Source organism: Cottoperca gobio, chromosome 7, assembly GCF_900634415.1.
Source record: "Cottoperca gobio chromosome 7, fCotGob3.1, whole genome shotgun sequence".
Lineage (NCBI taxonomy): Eukaryota > Metazoa > Chordata > Actinopteri > Perciformes > Bovichtidae > Cottoperca > Cottoperca gobio.
In genome coordinates this window covers 17,952,371-17,970,120 of record NC_041361.1, presented here as the reverse complement: position 1 = coordinate 17,970,120, position 17,750 = coordinate 17,952,371, and the positions used below count along the sequence as shown (strand labels likewise).

The window sequence follows — 17,750 nt, the reverse complement described above, 5'->3', positions numbered from 1 at the left end:
TGGAAAATCTTTTATTGCTGTTCCTTAATAATTAAGCGTTATCTAAACAATAACACTCGGTGTGTGCAGAACATTAGTGTTGCCCACGCTACATTAGGGGATGGACATTGTCCCTTCCGTCACTGTCACTGACTAATTTGCTCGTGGTGGTAAATCCACAATATCGCTTAACCCATTTGTCCCATTTTGCATCACCCCTGTGAGTGAATTACTCATTAACAGACCAAAATCCTGTCAGCTTAATGCAATACTATGTGTTTCCTACGTGAGGGTGAAAATAGTTCAACATTCAACTGGGCTCTATAAAATGTGCAGCAATTGACTGAAATCTCATTAACTTGTTGGGATTATGGTTGTACATGACTTTAAAAAAATGGTTTGTACTTGCTTGCACAGTTTTTATGACACAGGCAGCAAGATACCATCAATATGAAAACTAATCTGTATTTGTCATCTGTTCTCTTTTCAGATAATTCAGGAGTTAAAGACAGACGGAGAAGAGGAAAGTAAAGGAGGCTCGACAAAGCAGGGCAGGCTTTAATAATCCTGAAGATGGGACAGTCTCCGCAGATTTGGCAAATGCCAAATCCCCCACAGATCACTGCTGGAGAGCTGAAAAAGAAGGTGTCAATCATGAGCCAGCCAGAGTGCTCCATCTGCTACAACACCTACGACAATGTCTTCAAAACACCCAAGCTGCTGGACTGCACTCACACCTTCTGCCTGGAGTGCCTCTCCCGCCTCATGGCAGTCTCGCTGGCTGACCAGGATGGTAACGGCGACAGCCCTCAACTCTCTTGCCCCTTCTGCCGTCACCCCACCAAGCTACCCGAGGAGGGACCCCCGGCCCTCGCAACCAGCCGCGAGGTCCTCCGCAAGCTGCCCGGGCACCAGCAGCAGGAGGAGCCAGTGTGGCTGGAGGGGGAGAAGCTGTGCTATAAAAGCTCCAGGCAACACACCAGCTTGGACGCCCCTGAAAGCCCCACAGCCTTCTGCATCTGCATCGACATTGGGGCAAGCAAGACATTGGATGCTCCGATTCAGACGGTGCCCAGCAGGACTCTGGGCCGGCTGACAAGCTGGAAGAGGATGGTGCTCTTCATGGTGCTCATCGTGCTGCTTATTGTAGTTGTGTTGTGGCCACTGCAGTGTGTATTCAGCACTGGGAACATGCGCTGTACGCGAGATCAGTTTCCGGCCGACCCCACTACCACAACAACCACTAGCCCGTTCACCAGAGCACCGGGTCTGACAGAGTGAACTTATAGACGGAGTGGACTTCAATGTAACTGTACATAATATTGTATATGACGCATTTCACATTGTACATTATTTTGTGCATAATTGCTCTTTTGCTAAGTGCACATTATTATTACCACACATAATTGTCAACACCTCAGATTTTTAACCTGCACATAGTGTTTTTAATTAAAACCACTATGTGCAGGCTTTTTAGATGCCTGACGCTCCCTAGTCTTCGGTTTTAAAAAAAGACACTGTGGCAGACCCCCCCAGGGGAGAGGGTCGAACGCAACATGGACCAAACCTTACTGGAAGTTTTACCAATTTTGTGCCATCAAAACAATTTGAATTAAAACATCTGTACCCTTATCGGCTTTAACCCTACGAAGATGGAAGTTATCTTTGTCTGCAGTTATACATTATATACTAAACTGTTAATAAAAGCTTGTAAAGACACAAGTGACACCAAGAGTGGTGGGAGATGAACTCGTTCCCCTTCACAGAATCCACATTTACAGAGCAAACAGAGCATCAGATAACAGAACACAAGTGGGTTGATTTGTGGTCGATGTAGTGAAGGCATACAAAACTTGTCGTTGTATCCAAGCCAAACAGGGACATTTTTAACTCATATTTTGTTGGCTAGACAACAAATAGTCAAGTTTAAACAAAAGAGGTGTGTCACAAAAGAAAAAAATGATGTAAACCCATAATGCAAACTATGAACTCAAACTTTATATATTGTGCCTTTTGATATGTCCTTGTTTACAGAATTCTAATAAAAAGTGAGACATCAGCTCAGATCATGTTTGTGGGAAATAACAAATCATTTGTGCACGACAGCCTCGTCATTTAGATTGGAATCATTTTACTGTGATTTGTCTTGTTCATGCATTTTCTCTGTCTTATAAACTCAAATGTACAGAAGCATCAGTTAGTGGTTAAATCTGTGTGAACAGCAGGTGTAGTAAATCCACTCAAATACGGGACATGACAAAGAAGTGTTAGTTATTGGGTCAAGTCAACGAGAAGTTTACCGACCGCTGTTTATTATTTCCTCAATATCTGAACCTTAAACACAAGACCATAAAAGACCAGTACTCCTTCGGCTTGGCAGGAAGTTGCTTTATTTATTCCTGGATTAGGTGCGTTAGATCAAGGAAAGGTTTGGATGTGGGGTTTTTCCAAGTAGTTCACTTGTGACACGTGGTTGATAAGACAATTATGTTAAATTCTCACAGTCATTTAGGAGCGGGCATAATGACAGTGCTACTTCCCTGAAGCCTTGCCAGTAAACACGGTTAATAAACAGATGCAGATAAAATAAAGGCTCAGTCATGGCTTCAAAATGGGTTGTGGATATTCTTCCCTAAATTAATAAAGATTAAAAAAACAAGACAATAAGAAATATTTATGTAAAAAGAATGAATAAAAGCTTCTTGTAAATTTCCCCGTTTTGGAATTATAAAGGATAAAGGATTTCTGATTCTTGTTACGTGGCATTATTTTTCTCTAGGGCATTTACACATTTTCAAAAAAGACTCAAATTATGAAGTTCTCTGAAGTTTTTCCTGCTCTCCAATAAAGCAGAATAATCAGCCTGTTTCCTTGAGGATAGCAGTCAAATAAAGCAGTTTTATTCAACACTTAATGCGGCTCATGTGTTAAAATGCTGGAAATAACAGCAGCACTAACTTCAAACTCATTCTTGTGTTTTCCTCTCATTTTATCGTGAGTTATAAAGCACCACTTCTACAGGCTTCTTCACCCATGAGGTCATTACCGTTTAAATTGCTGTTTTTCTGGAGTGTATTTCCTGCTTTGCTTTTCAATATTAATATTAGTTAACTCGTGTTCATTGAGCAATGCTGTCAGCCCATGCAGTAGAGCTCTTCTCCACGTGAAGAGGCAACAGAGCAGCACAGGAACCCTTTTCCCCAAAATTGTATTTGTCATCTCCTTCCCCGAGGTAGAAAATGAAAAGCAAACAGAAACTAAGCAGAATCCACGTGTAACGTAATATAGTGCCATCATAGATTTTTATTAAAACTATATGACAATAAGCCATTTTGATGCCATTTCTGGCCGCTCATTGCATCAGCATGTTGTAGCCTATACAGCAAAAAGGCGTCTGGGCAGAGCCAGTGCAAGAAGAGGGGAAAAGGGGGAAGAGCCTCCACTGAACAACACGGGAGCACTCCGTACACCACCACTCACTTCAGGCATACTGCCGCCGACAGGAACGAGGAATCAAACAAAAAGACATCATGTTCAAGTAAATGTAAGAGGACAAGCAGAAAGAAAATACCGTGTTACTACTGCATACCTGCATGTATGCTAGTTCAACCCAAAATGTACTTATCAATGGTGAAATTACACCAATAATAATAATAATAATAATAATAATAGTAATAATAACAATTCAGACACAATACAAAATGCAAGAGTGGATAAAACAGTCAATTAGAAATACAATTTGAAATGAAACAAGAAAAACAAACAAAAAAACACTGAAAAGTCTAGTGCACTACCAACAATACTTCCACAGCCAATAGACATCCACACACAGCCGGAGGCCAAAGATTCAGCAGTTTCACACTTTCAAGTATTGATGTTTCACCATATCATAAAAAGAAAAAAAGTTTGACCCATAGAGGCAAAGTGAAATACAACAAAAATTTAAATGATCCACAGCGCAAGATGGTTCAGAGACACAGAAACAAAACCCACAAGAGTACTCTGTCATTCGTCAGACAAAGATCACAGTTCAGAAGGGAAAAGGGAGAAAAGGGAGAAAGAAACAGAAGAATTCAAACGTCTTCATCGTCCAAATTCAACTGAAGTACATGAAGTGGTGCAGTATATTTCTAGACACAGGCCTTCACTGACACAGGGCATCAATGCCACACAGTTCATAACACATAGCTTTTATTCACTAAAGAAATCACCCATTAAAATACATTCGCAGCAATTTATATGGGAAGAACAGTAGACGGACAAAGGTTTCAGCTGAGACCTTATTAAAACGACTCTTTGCTATTTCAAGCCTTTAGAAGTCAGAAGTCACACAGGACGATGTGGCTGCTGCAGGTTATACTATTACTGTATTTTAATAACCCGCACAAGGTCGACAGTATCAAATGACAGTTTATTACAGTGCAACGACGGAGTACTTTTACTCCAGTTCATTTTCATTACATACTGTATTTTAAATGAAAAAAAAAATAAGAATCACGAGCTGCAGCAGCAGAAACTGGCCAATTTATGAGTGAAGAAGACAAATCATGCTGCGAGTGTCCTCGACCTGCTGAGTGGAACATTTCTGCTGGTGCAGAAAGAGGAATGGTCTGAGCACAAACACCAACAGGTGCCGCTCGTTCATGGTTTATTTTAATACTTTAAATTAAAAGAAAAGGCTGAACACACGTTATCTTCCTATTGTGAGTTTTTTAAGGACTTCAGGATGATTAAGTCGTTACGTTTTAAACAAGCTAGGTCAGATCTGCACTCGTATTTGAGGGGCATACTTTGGTGCTGATCCTGGAGGCTAAAAATAGCAAACAATCTGCCAGACAGTGCAGAGGGCTCAGTGCTCCACGGCACCACCGTCTTCGTTATCGCATCAATGACGTCGGCTTACTCGCAGCACTATCATCAAGCCTGGATTACGTCCATCTTCTAAATTACTTTTCGGAGACAAATCTATTCTTCAATCTCAGGCAGATGGCCATCTGGCCCGCACTGTAATCGTCCCCTTTCCCTCGTCTCCTTGTGACCATCTCCTCCCACAGATGTTGAACGGCATCAGACCTGCTGATTAACGAGGACAGACAGTCAAACCAAAGCTGAGAGACGGCGGTCAGCCAAGCTCAACTCCAAACAGCCATTCAGGAATCCTCCCCACCTGTTTCCTGTCAGATGTGGACTACTGTTACACTCTAACAGTAAATCAAACTTAGCACTGGGGATGCTGCTGGGACAAGTGTGCTTAGACATGATCTCTTCCACTGTAATGCTCCTTTATACATTTATACTTTTTAAATCTCATACGTTATACAACCATGATAGCCACAGTATCAACACAAACACCAAAGAATCATGAAAACAGGCTGATGAATAATGAAAGGACAGAAAAAAACATTTTGATGAAATGAGTTTGAACTCAAAGTGGGACCAGCTGGAGGCCATGAGGTGACGGGTAAAGTACAAAACAGCTGATTTGCAGGAGATACATGTACACATGTACACACTGTACAACTCTTTAACACTTTGACAATCCGTCACATCTTTTAATTATTATTTACACCTGAAATTATTATGTCAAAACGTTTTGGAGGAGAGGGCTTGCTTGCCCTTTACCTGCGTCTCAGGGGCCTGTAGCAGGTTACGTAACGGTCCCTGCTATCACTCAGCGGCCACATTAAACACCACTACAGCTGGAGAGACAGAATGCCGCAGAAAGAGTCTTACGTTGGAGTTCAAATGAAAGGCAGCACAGCTGGAGAAAGAGGGATAGCGAAACAGTGATTTCTGGCAACGAGCAGACAAACGGCTTAGCTTTGACCTCTTCTCGGGTCCCGTACAGTTCTGGACAGTTCTGGACAGTTCAGGCTGGGGCACACTCCATGTTTAATGTCAGTCATCCCAGGGAAAAACTTTCACACGTCAACTTGGATTTCCAGAATATGGAGAAGTAGTAAAAGTAGAGATGTAACAGCAGGTTTTGGGGAGGTTAGATTACAGACACATCCTGTGTCAAGGCACTTGCGCTGGTTAAGAGAGGAAGAGGCTGGAGGGGTGGAGGGAGAAAGACAGGGTAGAGGGACAAGGGCCCTGAGCGAGAGCATTATGCTGTGGAGTCATCCTCTCTATGGAGGGTAAGGTTTGACTCGGTCCAGCAGGAGAGAGGGGGTCAGCTCGCCACCTGCAGCCCAGGCAGGGTCCACTGATGTGGGGTTAGTCAGAGCAACACTCTCCCTCCACCCCAAGAGGGGTTTTCAGGCGCTGATGAAGCGACACCTCCGCTGAAACTGAAGCAAACACAAACAGACAGGCAGACAAGTGGAGTTAATGGCTGGTGTCACTTTGAATCATGAGCAGCAGGACCTGATGTAATTCATGATATGCAGCTCAAAGCAGCATTAACTCAGCATTTACTCATTATAGTGGGTCCGTGTGGGTTTGGATTTTTAATTGTTTTAGTGCAATGATTGGAAATGCTTTCAATCAGTCAGAAACTCAACAACCTTGATTGCCTTTATAATATCTTTTACAGAGAACAGTAACGGCAGATGTTTAAGTTAATTTTTCTGGAACACAAATATTTATAATTGTTGGGCTGGATGATTTATCTGTCTCTACAACAGAGAGCTAACGGCCAGAGAAATGTTCCACGCTGAGAAGATTTGCCTTAAACAAAAGCAAACGTCTTTTTCAGAGGCTCAGAGATCTAATGGGCTAAAGGCTGAATAATAACAACCAAGCGAAATGAAAGTTACTTTGACCTTTGACCACCAAATTCTAATCAGATCATCCTCGAGGCCAAGTGGATGTTTGTGCCGAATGTACAGTATATCTCAAAAGTGAGTACACCCTTTAGATTTTTGCAAATATTCTGTTATATCCTTTCAGGGGATAACATTATCCTACTGAAACTTTGATATAACTTAAAGTAGTCAGTGTGCTGCTTGAATAACAGTATAGATTTATTGTCCTTTGAAAATTACTCAGTACACAGCTGTTAATGTCTAAACAGCTGGCAACAAAAGTGAGTACACCCCATAGTGAACATGTCCTAATTGTGCCCAATGATGTTGTTTTCCCGCCCTGGTGTCATGTGACTCGTTAGTGTTACAAGGATTCAGGTGTAAATGATAAGCAGGGCTGTTAAATTTGGTGTTTTGGGCACAATTCTCTCTGAATGCTGGACAACATGGCACCTCATGGCAAGGAACTCTCTGAGCGGCTGAAAAAAAGGATTATTGCGCTTCACAAAGATGGCCTTGGCTATAAGAAGATTGCCAACACCATGAAAATGAGTTGCAGCACAGTGGCTAAGATCATACAGCGGTTTTCCAGGACAGGTTCCACTCGGAACAGGCCTCGCCAGGGTCGACCAAAGAAGTTGAGTCCACGTGCTCAGCGTCATATCCAGAGGTTGGTTTCCAAAAATAGACGTGCGAGTGCTTCCAGCATTGCTGCAGAGGTTGCAGAAGTGGGATGTCAGCCTGTCAGTGCCCAGACCATACGCCGCACACTGCATCAAATCGGTTTGTATGGCCGTCGCCCCAGACAGAAGCCCCTTCTGAAACCGATGCATAAGAAAGCCCGCAAACAGTTTGCTGAAGACAATGAATCCAAGAACATGAGTTACTGGAACCATGTCCTGTGGTCTGATGAGACCAAAATAAACCTGTTTGGGTCAGATGGTGTCCGGCGTGTGTGGCGGCACCCTGGTGAGGAGTACCAAGACAAATGTGTTTTGCCTACAGTCAAGCATGGTGGTGGCAGCATCATGGTCTGGGGCTGCATGAGTGCTGCCGGCACTGGGGAGCTGCATTTCATTGAGGGACACATGAATTCCAATATATACTGTGACATCCTGCAGCAGAGCATGATCCCCTCTCTTCGGAAACTGGGCCGTAGGGCAGTTTTCCAACATGATAATGACCCTAAACACACCTCCAAGATGACAACGGCCTTGCTGAAGAAGCTGAAGGTTAAGGTGATGGACTGGCCAAGTATGTCTCCAGACCTAAACCCAATTGAGCACATGTGGGGCATCCTCAAGAGGAAGGTGGAGGAGTGCAAGGTATCCAACATCCGTGCGCTCCGTGATGTCGTCGTGGAGGAGTGGAAGAAGATTCCAGAAGCAACCTGTGCAGCTCTGGTGAATTCCATGCCCAGGAGGGTTAAAGCAGTGCTAGATAACAATGGTGGTCACACAAAATATTGACACTTTGGGCACAATTTAGACATGTTCACTATGGGGTGTACTCACTTTTGTTGCCAGCTGTTTAGACATTAACAGCTGTGTACTGAGTAATTTTCAAAGGACAATAAATCTATACTGTTATTCAAGCAGCACACTGACTACTTTAAGTTATATCAAAGTTTCAGTAGGATAATGTTATCCCCTGAAAGGATATAACAGAATATTTGCAAAAATCTAAAGGGTGTACTCACTTTTGAGATATACTGTATTTTAGACATTCCCTCAAGGCGTCCTGAGAAATCGCGTTCATGGGAATGTGACGGACAGAAGAGGAACGGATAAATCTGATATATATGGTGAGGAAATTTGAGTATTTTAGCACATAAATGGGCTGAATACAATATGCAAAATTGATTTAATATGTGTTATACACTGGTGATTATCAGTATATGTTTTGTGCTGATGACCCCAAACCGAAGCCATGACTCACTCACTTTACTCTGCTCCCCGTCTGCTTTATTACTTACTATGAGAGAGCAAACAATGAGTCTGGGAGAATTCAGGGTGATTATAATGTGAACCTAAATGGCTTCTTGTGTTCCTTTAAGGGGGGCTCAGGTTTTTCTTTTCAGGGAGCTCAGCCGCTCCTGGCCGCTCTATAATTTGAACCATAAAAATAAACCATTCAAAAGAAGAAACTGAACTCTTCCTTTTGAATCAACCAGTCAAAGCTTTAACAGCACCTTCTGCTGTGGAGCTTTTAAACAAAAAAAAGAAAAGAATCGCCTCACCAGCACGTGCTGGTGCATCCACAAGATAAACTAAATGGGAACCCACTCATATAAAACAGCACCATAGCACTAAAGGTCTAATACTTCAGAGGGAACCCTTAAGTGATCTAAATCATTGCTGAATCATCATCCAACAAAAGATACATCCAAAGAACACACCAACAACACGACACTGCACAGTGCTGCAGTAAAAACATTTCTCCAGCACGCGGGACGATGCTCGGACAGATTTTTTCACTTTGTTGTTCACAAAACAATTGTTTTAAACACAAGAGGCTGGAAGTATTTTAATACAGCACACAGTGGGAAGCCAACAAAGTGTAATTCCTGAAGTACTCACAGGGAGGCAGAGCGATGTGGAGGTCGACGATGCTTTTACCTCCTGGTGTTACTGCTGAAAGACGTCTGAGGGCTTTTAAAGTTGATGTTCTCGTACACACTCGACGAATCATCGTTTGTCATCCTACAAATAACACAGAGCAGAAATATTCACAAATCAACTACTTTTAACACATTTTCTGCTTCATGTTCTGCGAACTGACGTTTAACAATCATGCACATTTCCACTTTGCCAGCATGTGTGATGCGTTACACTTACACAGAAGAAGAGCGCGAAGATGCCATGTTGGGTTTGGACCTTGAGTTGGTCATCTGGGGATATTTGATATTGGAATATTCCCTCTCCTTCAGCTTATTCCTCTGAAAAGTGACAACATGACAAGAGGACATTCAGAGGATTCAGTTCACAGGACAACGCTCTCACAAACTGACCTGAATAAAACTTGACATCGTCCCAGATGTAAATTAAATAAACTCTGAATTTCTGAGATTTACTTTGGTCTTGCAAAGCGAAGAGATGTGGTTCTTAAGAAAAGAAAACATCACCATTTTCTATTTTTTTATAGCTACAATGGCCCTGATACGCCGCCGTACAGATGGCATCCACATTCTGCAGTGGAACAGCTCTTCTGAAAGTTGCTGAGGGAGCGCTGCACCATACTGATGTTTACTTCAGTGCTCGAGCTGTCAACACAACACCCGGCACTGGCCTTGGGAACTCAAACACATCTTACATAATATTTCAAAGCCTTCTTCACTGTGTCAAAAAAAGTGTCATTTGATGTATTTGTGTCCGCTGTAAGTTTGACTTCTTGTGTAGTGGAGTACCTGCTCCTCCTCCAGTCTCTTCTGAGCCGTGTCTATGTACTGCTGCACGGCCATGTAGATGAACTTATACTGGGCTTCAGTCTGCACCATGCCCGACCTCTGCTGCCGAACCCTCTGGATGGTCTTCGGGATGTCGATGTCACAATCTAGACCTAAAACATGCAAACGTGTGCGAACACATCCAGTAGTGAGCAGAGTATAAAGATTTGAATTAAAAAGTGCAGTGTGTCAACGTCATATGAGATCTTCCCACCTTGGCGGTTGATAACGTCAATAAGGATGTCGACAACGATGATGGTGCCCGTCCTGCCGATGCCTGCACTGCGGGGACAACAGAGTGAAATCACAGTGGAGTTACACTTGAAGGGAACAAGCGTCAATGTCAAGGTGAAAAATAGATGTACTTACATCTGAGAGCATATTTGATTTTATGCAGACAGTTGTGAAAAGTGTTACATAAGCATCAAACGTGTTCTCAACCCATACATGACAACAGAAGATGAAAGTCCAAGGTTCTAAATGATAGGTTTTCATTTAGCAACAGCGATACACTGGAATGTGTTGTTGTGTCACATATACAATGCTGTTAGATCTCCTGGAGAACTCAGAACAACTCAGTGTTGTCCTCCTCACAAGAACAACATTTATCAGCAAAGTTCATAAGTCAGATTTGTTTTCTGTCAATGTGTCATCATGTTTGTTGTTCATGTTGGGTGGGGGGGGGGGGTTAGTATGGTGAAATACACAAAAGCGTACTGCATGGACACATCTATTGCAACATTCATTTGCTAACATGTTTGAGAGTGGTAGTCAGCTTGTCTGCTGTAAAATACATATCAACACAAATACAAAGAATCCTAAAATATCCATCCAGTAATTAAAATAAAAACATTCTGCCACAGTTTTGTACAAAATGTGGTTTCACAGATGTATCTACTCTACTACGAATAATAATCCCCCCTCTATGTGCTTAAAACAGAATTTCCCGCATTGGTCAATTATACGTTGGTGAGGGTTTGGAAGTTCCAGGGATGTATTTGAGAGATAGAACACGGCTCAACCCCAATCTTCCCCCCTGAACACAACACCATTGTCGTCTTTTAGAAACCAGCTCTAATTAGAGTCAATAAAAGCTCCTTTAACCGCACTACTCCTGCATTTTAAACATTTATTTTGGATCTACTCCTTGAGATGTTAATACCGTAAGGCGCTATTTGACATTTGAGGAAGTCTAAATGGAGTATTAATATGTTCCTTGTGTTTTGAGAATAAACTAAATACACAAAAAAGCTGAACAGATTTGTGCTATGCCAAAACGTTTCTGCAGTTTATTTAGTATTCGTGTCACGCTGGCATCCTTCGTAACTAAAACAGATCAATGGAAAAAAGAAAGCATATGGAGTAATAGTATAGTGGAAGAAGCAGAGCTTTATCTAACAGTTACTTGGTGTCGCCACTTGATACTGCATTTACTTTTAGTAACTGTTAGATAAAGCTCTGCTTTTGCCAATATACTATTACTTAAGTAAAAGTAAGAGTTTGTTTGTACCATTGATAACATGCCTTTATAATTACTTCTGATGGTGCTAGTTAGGTGAAGACTTACTGCCAATAAGAATGGAAAACCCTAATTATAGCGCGCCCAAGTGGCCAATTGAAACAATATTTCATGAAATCCTAATTTCCACACATCTGTTTATATCGGCTGTTGGCAGATCACCTCTATCTCTACCTGACCCAACACACGTGTCCTTATGGCCCGACCACCCCAAACTCTTTGTACCTGCAGTGGACGACAATGGGTCCAGTGTCTGGAATGGTACTCTGGGTGCGGTTGACCTCCTCGAGGAACCAGAGGACACCGCAGGGCTCATTGGGCACCCCGTGGTCCGGCCAGCTCAGGTACTGGTAGTGCCAGATGTACCTCAGAGGCTCCTTCTACATTAAAACGAGATGATGAGACGAAGTGATCAAAACATTTCTCATCACGGTTGCAGTATTAAGTTGACTTTGGTCATGTAACATGTCTTCCTCCTCCTTCCTCGCCACACTCTGCAGTGTTCATTCTAAAGCTGACTGTAAGAAACAGTGGTCAAAATGAAAAAATACTCATTTCCAAGCATGGTTTCCAAAGTTCATCCGAAGCTAATATGATGCTTCAGCAGTTCCATTCAGCCAATTCAAGTCACAGTCAGGAACCAAGACGAAGACGGAGTTTTGCCGTCTTCGTCTTGCCTCTGACTTGCTGAACTGTAACGGAGGGATCCTCTCTGAAGTCACATGCAGGTTTTGTTGCTGTGACTGTTGTTGAAGTAACATTGCAATTACACCAGTACTAACAAGTAGCCGTGACTGCTGGAATGTGCTTCATGAGAAATGAGAATTGTGTCTAATTCCTTACAGTGAACTCATGCCGAGGAACTGATGCTTCAGACCAGTGTAAAGGGTTACAGCAACCAGAGACTTCTACTATCTGAGCCATGCAGTCGATCCTCCTGTAAGCGTGCTGTAGGATTGTGTGTGTGTGTGTGTGGTAAAATAATCTGACCCCAGGTCAGTGGGTCAACTCTGATTGAGTACACAGTTTTCCCTACCCGGTCCAGACGGGTCACCTCCAGCTTCCTCAGGATGTAGTCTTGTGCTGGCCGCTCGTCCACGTTCCTCACCAGCACCTTCCCAAACTCCTTAGTGCAGAGGAGGTCGGGCCAGTAACGCACACATTTGTTCTAAATCAGAGAGAGGAAGAAGGAGAGGGGAGAGGGAGGGTGGCGGGTATTAGACAATCGAAAGAACCAGCTGATCTCAAGCAGCTTTTCAATCAGCTTAACTGTCATACTATCCTTGTCAGCCGTTTCCCTCCCCACCCCCACACTTTATACACACACACGCACACACACACACTTTCACCCCGCTCTCTGAGAATCAGCTAATGCCATCAAGTGCTGTCTTTCAAATGAGAATACAGGATCAAAATGGTTGACAAGCATTTAGAGTAATGCAGATTTGTAAAGGTCGACAGCAGAACCTGATACTGCGTCTTTAAATGAAAAGAATTGGGACTTTTTGTGTCCGAGTACGAATTATAACCTCTTGTTCTTGTAGGATTTGTACCGTTAGCCAATCTGGTTGTTAAGGAAACTTCTAGATTATTTACACTTGACTAGTGAAGTGGATTTTTAACATTACGTGTTGTAGATGTGGAGTGTTTCGCTCATGCTCTCATTACAAAACCTAAAGCCTCCCCTCACAGAGTTCATAGATCTCCATCACTAAAAGCAAATCAACAGCAATCAGCTGAAAGGAGAGAAACAAAAAACAGCCTCTCTAGTACAACATTAAGGTATATTTAATCATAGTATTTCACAGGCCAGAACTCTACTGCTGTGTGTTTGCAGTACGTTTAGTGCCCTTCGCTCACCCGCCCTCGCTCCACCTCCTTGGTGGTCATGACGATGACGTGCGTATTCTCCTGATACACCATCTTCCAGAAGTCAACGACCGTATTCTGTAGGCACCCTTGGGTGGCGATGAAGACTTTGCCCTCATCCACGTGGCGCCCCTCTTCATGCATACTCTGTACAGCACGGACAATTACACAGAGACAGAGACAAGAGATTCATGTTCACACAGAAAATGTAAGAACACAATGTGAACTGATAATGAAGTTTAAAATATACTGAGTTTCTAATAGTTTCACTTCTTGATGAACATATTCACCAATTAAAATAAAAAAATTAAAAAAAGGTTTGTTTAACAGTAGGATATATAAATAAACATTGGTATTAAACCATCCACAATTATTTTATGTTAAGGGGAACTATGCTGTGTTTGCTGAACATTTTGCATCACTGCTGTCTTTCTATAATCTGCAGTTAAATAGATAACTGGCCTATTCCACTGCTGAGCAGACTCACTCTGATGTAGTTGGCATTGATGTAGTCTGAAACAGGAACATCTGGATCTGCTTCCCTGAGTTCTACTCGAGTCGTGTCGACTGAAAGAAAACAAAAAGTCAAACTGTTGTTATTGCACAACAGAGCGTCTACGTGTCCTGAGATCACACAGTGTCAAAACTAATGTCGATTGATAGGCTGAGAGCTATCAAAGCGACATCTTCACACACTGCTGAGGCCTCTACGTTGTCTGTTGCATCTTTGTGTCATTCTTTCCACAGGAAGTTGGAGAGACAGGAAATGGCAGGTTACTCACAGGGGAGGATATTCTTGTATCTGTTTTTACTCTTGTTTTCTGGCTTCTGGCCTTCTTTCCGGGGATACAGCAGTTTGCACTCCTGCTGCTGAAGTACCTGGCGGTGGACGACAGAAGGAGAAAGTGAGAAGATTTCATAAGACAAGAGTTCCAAACAAAAGAATGTCCACTATAACGCAATACTACTAATTCTGAGGTCATTCATTCATATCAGTCATACTTAGATTCAAACTTCTGGATAATACTTAAAGCTTCCCTGTTTTAGACCTCTGGCAGCACGATGGAGTACACATTCCTGCCAATGGTTGAGCAACAGGTGGCTAAGATATACAGCGATGCACAAAGACAGAGAAGAAGTGACACGCTGGATTTTAACATAACTTTTGCTTGTTTTCAAGAACAACTTATTCTAATGCTCTGTGTTTGAACAGTGTAATGGGCCTTTAATACAGCAGGGGTCACTCCTGCGAGAGCAGAACGATAGCATGTGTCAGTGTTGTAGACTTAGGAGGAAGCATTTCAAATCTCAAATGGGCTCAAAAGCTCTTCTTTCATACTTAATAATGAATTCATTCATTCATTAGCATATGTACTCTTGAAAGGTAGAATATGTCAAGCAAGCCCATCTACAGTTCTTTAGCTGTAATAACACAAAGCTGTAATATGCCATCAATACAAAGCCAAATAATAGTGTGTATGCTGTGCATATTATGTCACCCACACGCACACTTCCTCGCAGTAATTTAAATTCATTTGAAAAACGATTATCATCTTTATAAAGATTGTAGCCTAAAAGCAGGAAACCCAAAAATCCACACATTGATCAGTAACAATGATTTGTAGACAACCACGCACTGTAAAAACCTGGTAATAATAATCATAATAATTCATAGCCTAATATGCACAATGCAAATGATTCACATTATTGACCTGCCAATTGCACGGAAATGACAAATACAGGAACATAAGAGCATGCCACGAGATAAGCTTCCACATCATTACTCAAAAGGTTAAGACGGCATAAACACATTTGAATTCCGTTAAAAAGACAAGAAGACAAATAAGTCACTGGGAATAAAAACTGATGTAAGCCTACACAAATAGACGCAAGACGGCTGAATAAATAAGTCATGGAACAACACAGTATATGATGACATTTTGCATGACATTTAAATGACAAATGACTGGTACACTGTGTATACTCTGTGCTACTACATAAAGCCAGAAAACCATCAACGTTGGATTTCAAAAGTGAAATAAAAAAATCTGCTTTACATGGGGTGTGTTGTGCAAGAACACCTCATCCTCAAAACACTTCACAACAGCCAACACTGTTCGCAGGGCACATGGCACTCAAAAGAGTCATTTACATGGCTCACTTTTCCCAATTATTTCTCGTACATTTGACTGGAGTCATCCGGAGCCTCATCGAACACCACAGAGCCTTTAAAGTGACTGGAGCTACCAAATGATCAGTAATATCAACTCCGATGTATTTTTCTATTATTCTGTTCAGTTTTGAGGCTACGCACCTCAAATTCCTCCCAGAATCCTTGTTTGGGTTTCTCAGAGTTGTCTGCTACTTTGTTGAGCTCTCGTACCCGGTTCTCAATGTTGGCTGCATTTATCCTCGTGGCGTTAAAGGGCTGTTAAGTTGGGACACGGAAATTGAAATAGTCAACAGGGCAAAACAAGATGTGAACAGATTTGTGAAAACAGCATTTTTATGTGGTTTGATTCAATCACCAACAACACTATCCATGAAGAGGGCTGGATGCCTTTGGTAGTTTCTCTTCCATACCTGTTTCAGGTGCACCACGATGCCACTTTTCTCCACCATGGGGTTCTTCTTGTAGTGATCCACCAGGTCAGCCAGGGTGTCGAACCTCTCGCCGCCGCCCACGTCGTATTTTCCGTCCTGCTGGAGGCAAACATCAGCAGTTCAACAACAGTGAAGGCTCAGACACACCGAACAGACCGCTAAGAACTAGAGAAGACTGTTGCGTCGGCTCACGTTGCCTCCGTCTTGGTCAAAAAGTGGCATTTGAACACACCGCAGAGACTACAGCCAACGGCAAACTAGCAAGTACTTTCTGTATTAGTCGTTAGATAATCTGCTTGGCGTGTCGCAGCCTTAACAGCTGGTCTGAGGAGTTCCTACAGTGCAAAAATAAATCATGACCTGCCTAAAAATACATGACTCAAAACACCAACAGTATGCTGCTGAGGTGGTCTGAGTTACCTCACCTGGAAGCGTATCATAACGTGGGTGACCTTTGTCTTGCGGTCCACGTTCTCGTGCTTCTCCTCATTGGTGAGAACTGAGAGGACGAAGTCGCCCGGTTTACTTTGGCTCTCCCGTACCAGGAAGCTACCAGCTTTGCCTTTGTCTGTGAGCAGCTTCTCTGCGTCTCGCCCAGAGAGGTGCCCATGGTACCACCTGCACAGAACAGACGGTGATGTATCAACACATGAATCCAGAATCCATATCACATGCAAACCAACAATTTAAAGATTGATATGAAATGATTGAAGCAATTCCTCTGTAAAAATTAAACTGTAGATCTGACCTTTTTATATTACTATATTCCCATTATTATTGATATCACCTAATAATTAATACATTTGTAATTGTATTTACGCTGTGATATGAAAAAGTTTCCACATTTAACAACAATAAATACCTTTATTTATTACATTATGTAATAAAACATTTAAAAAAACAACAGGGCTGCTTTTCATGAAACAGATATGAACTTGTTTTTTAAACGCTCTGAGTAATAAAGGAAATGGGAGAAAGTGAGAGGGGTGTGACATTATGCTGGAATAATAGCCGGGACGTTGTGGTATTGTGCCATACAGTGTAACCACCCAATAAATACTTTCTCGAGTCAGTTTGTATCCCTGTGTACCTGAATTCTCTCTAAATATTAGTTTTAAACCTGCAATAAAACATTTTTTGGAGCACTTGTGGCTACCGGTTACAAGTTATGAGTACAACACTTACGTATAATCACTTTTTAAATTAGAATAGCAAACCTATTCACTTATAAACAGACAATTATTTACACATCCAGCAGAGCAACATTAGCATTTTGTTGGAGTCATGTTGCCGCCGTATGAATGTAAATGTTCCTTTTGGTGCTGCCAACTCTGAGAGAAGTTTCCAGCTCTTTAGCTGCTAAATGCTCCATGTTTCCCTCATCTAGACTCCAGCTGTGTCTGTCTGCAGGTGGTGTACATTGGGTTTTTAGAGCTTATTCACAAAAAAAAAAAAAAGAACCTTGAGAAGCTCAGCCTTAAACCAAAAGTTGAGACAGAAACTTGACCGACTGAGGGGGAGGGGGTTCCTGCATTGTAAGCGTAGACTCCTACTTGAGAAGGAAAGTGTCTCTCACATCGCTGCA

At 42.2% G+C, this 17,750-nt stretch overlaps 2 protein-coding genes across 5 annotated transcripts in view; one reads left to right on the top strand and one right to left on the bottom strand.

Annotated features, from left to right (window-relative positions):
• The window catches only part of ptpn11b (protein tyrosine phosphatase non-receptor type 11b), a 50,204-nt gene that overhangs the window by 10,403 nt on the left and 22,051 nt on the right, over window positions 1-17,750 (bottom strand). The window contains exons 4-17 of one of the 4 annotated variants that reach the window (XR_003832517.1): window positions 16,591-16,783; window positions 16,145-16,264; window positions 15,876-15,989; window positions 14,344-14,440; window positions 14,049-14,128; window positions 13,553-13,708; window positions 12,729-12,860; window positions 11,918-12,072; window positions 10,388-10,455; window positions 10,135-10,286; window positions 9,566-9,666; window positions 9,308-9,430; window positions 8,428-8,525; window positions 2,245-6,272 (exon numbers count right to left, since the gene is read on the bottom strand). Coding sequence is in view for 3 of the 4 variants with exons in the window: in XM_029435489.1 (XP_029291349.1) it covers window positions 9,343-9,430; window positions 9,566-9,666; window positions 10,135-10,286; window positions 10,388-10,455; window positions 11,918-12,072; window positions 12,729-12,860; window positions 13,553-13,708; window positions 14,049-14,128; window positions 14,344-14,440; window positions 15,876-15,989; window positions 16,145-16,264; window positions 16,591-16,783 (1,456 nt within the window). In the remaining variant the exon portion in view is untranslated. Of the gene's footprint in view, window positions 1-2,244; window positions 6,273-8,427; window positions 8,526-9,307; window positions 9,431-9,565; window positions 9,667-10,134; window positions 10,287-10,387; window positions 10,456-11,917; window positions 12,073-12,728; window positions 12,861-13,552; window positions 13,709-14,048; window positions 14,129-14,343; window positions 14,441-15,875; window positions 15,990-16,144; window positions 16,265-16,590; window positions 16,784-17,750 lie in introns of those variants that run through there. The other 3 variants (XM_029435488.1, XM_029435490.1, XM_029435489.1) reach the window with 3 other exon arrangements.
• rnf223 (ring finger protein 223) lies at window positions 553-1,260 on the top strand. The gene has a single exon (XM_029435950.1). It carries the CDS (start codon window positions 553-555, stop codon window positions 1,258-1,260), a length of 708 nt encoding a protein of 235 aa, XP_029291810.1.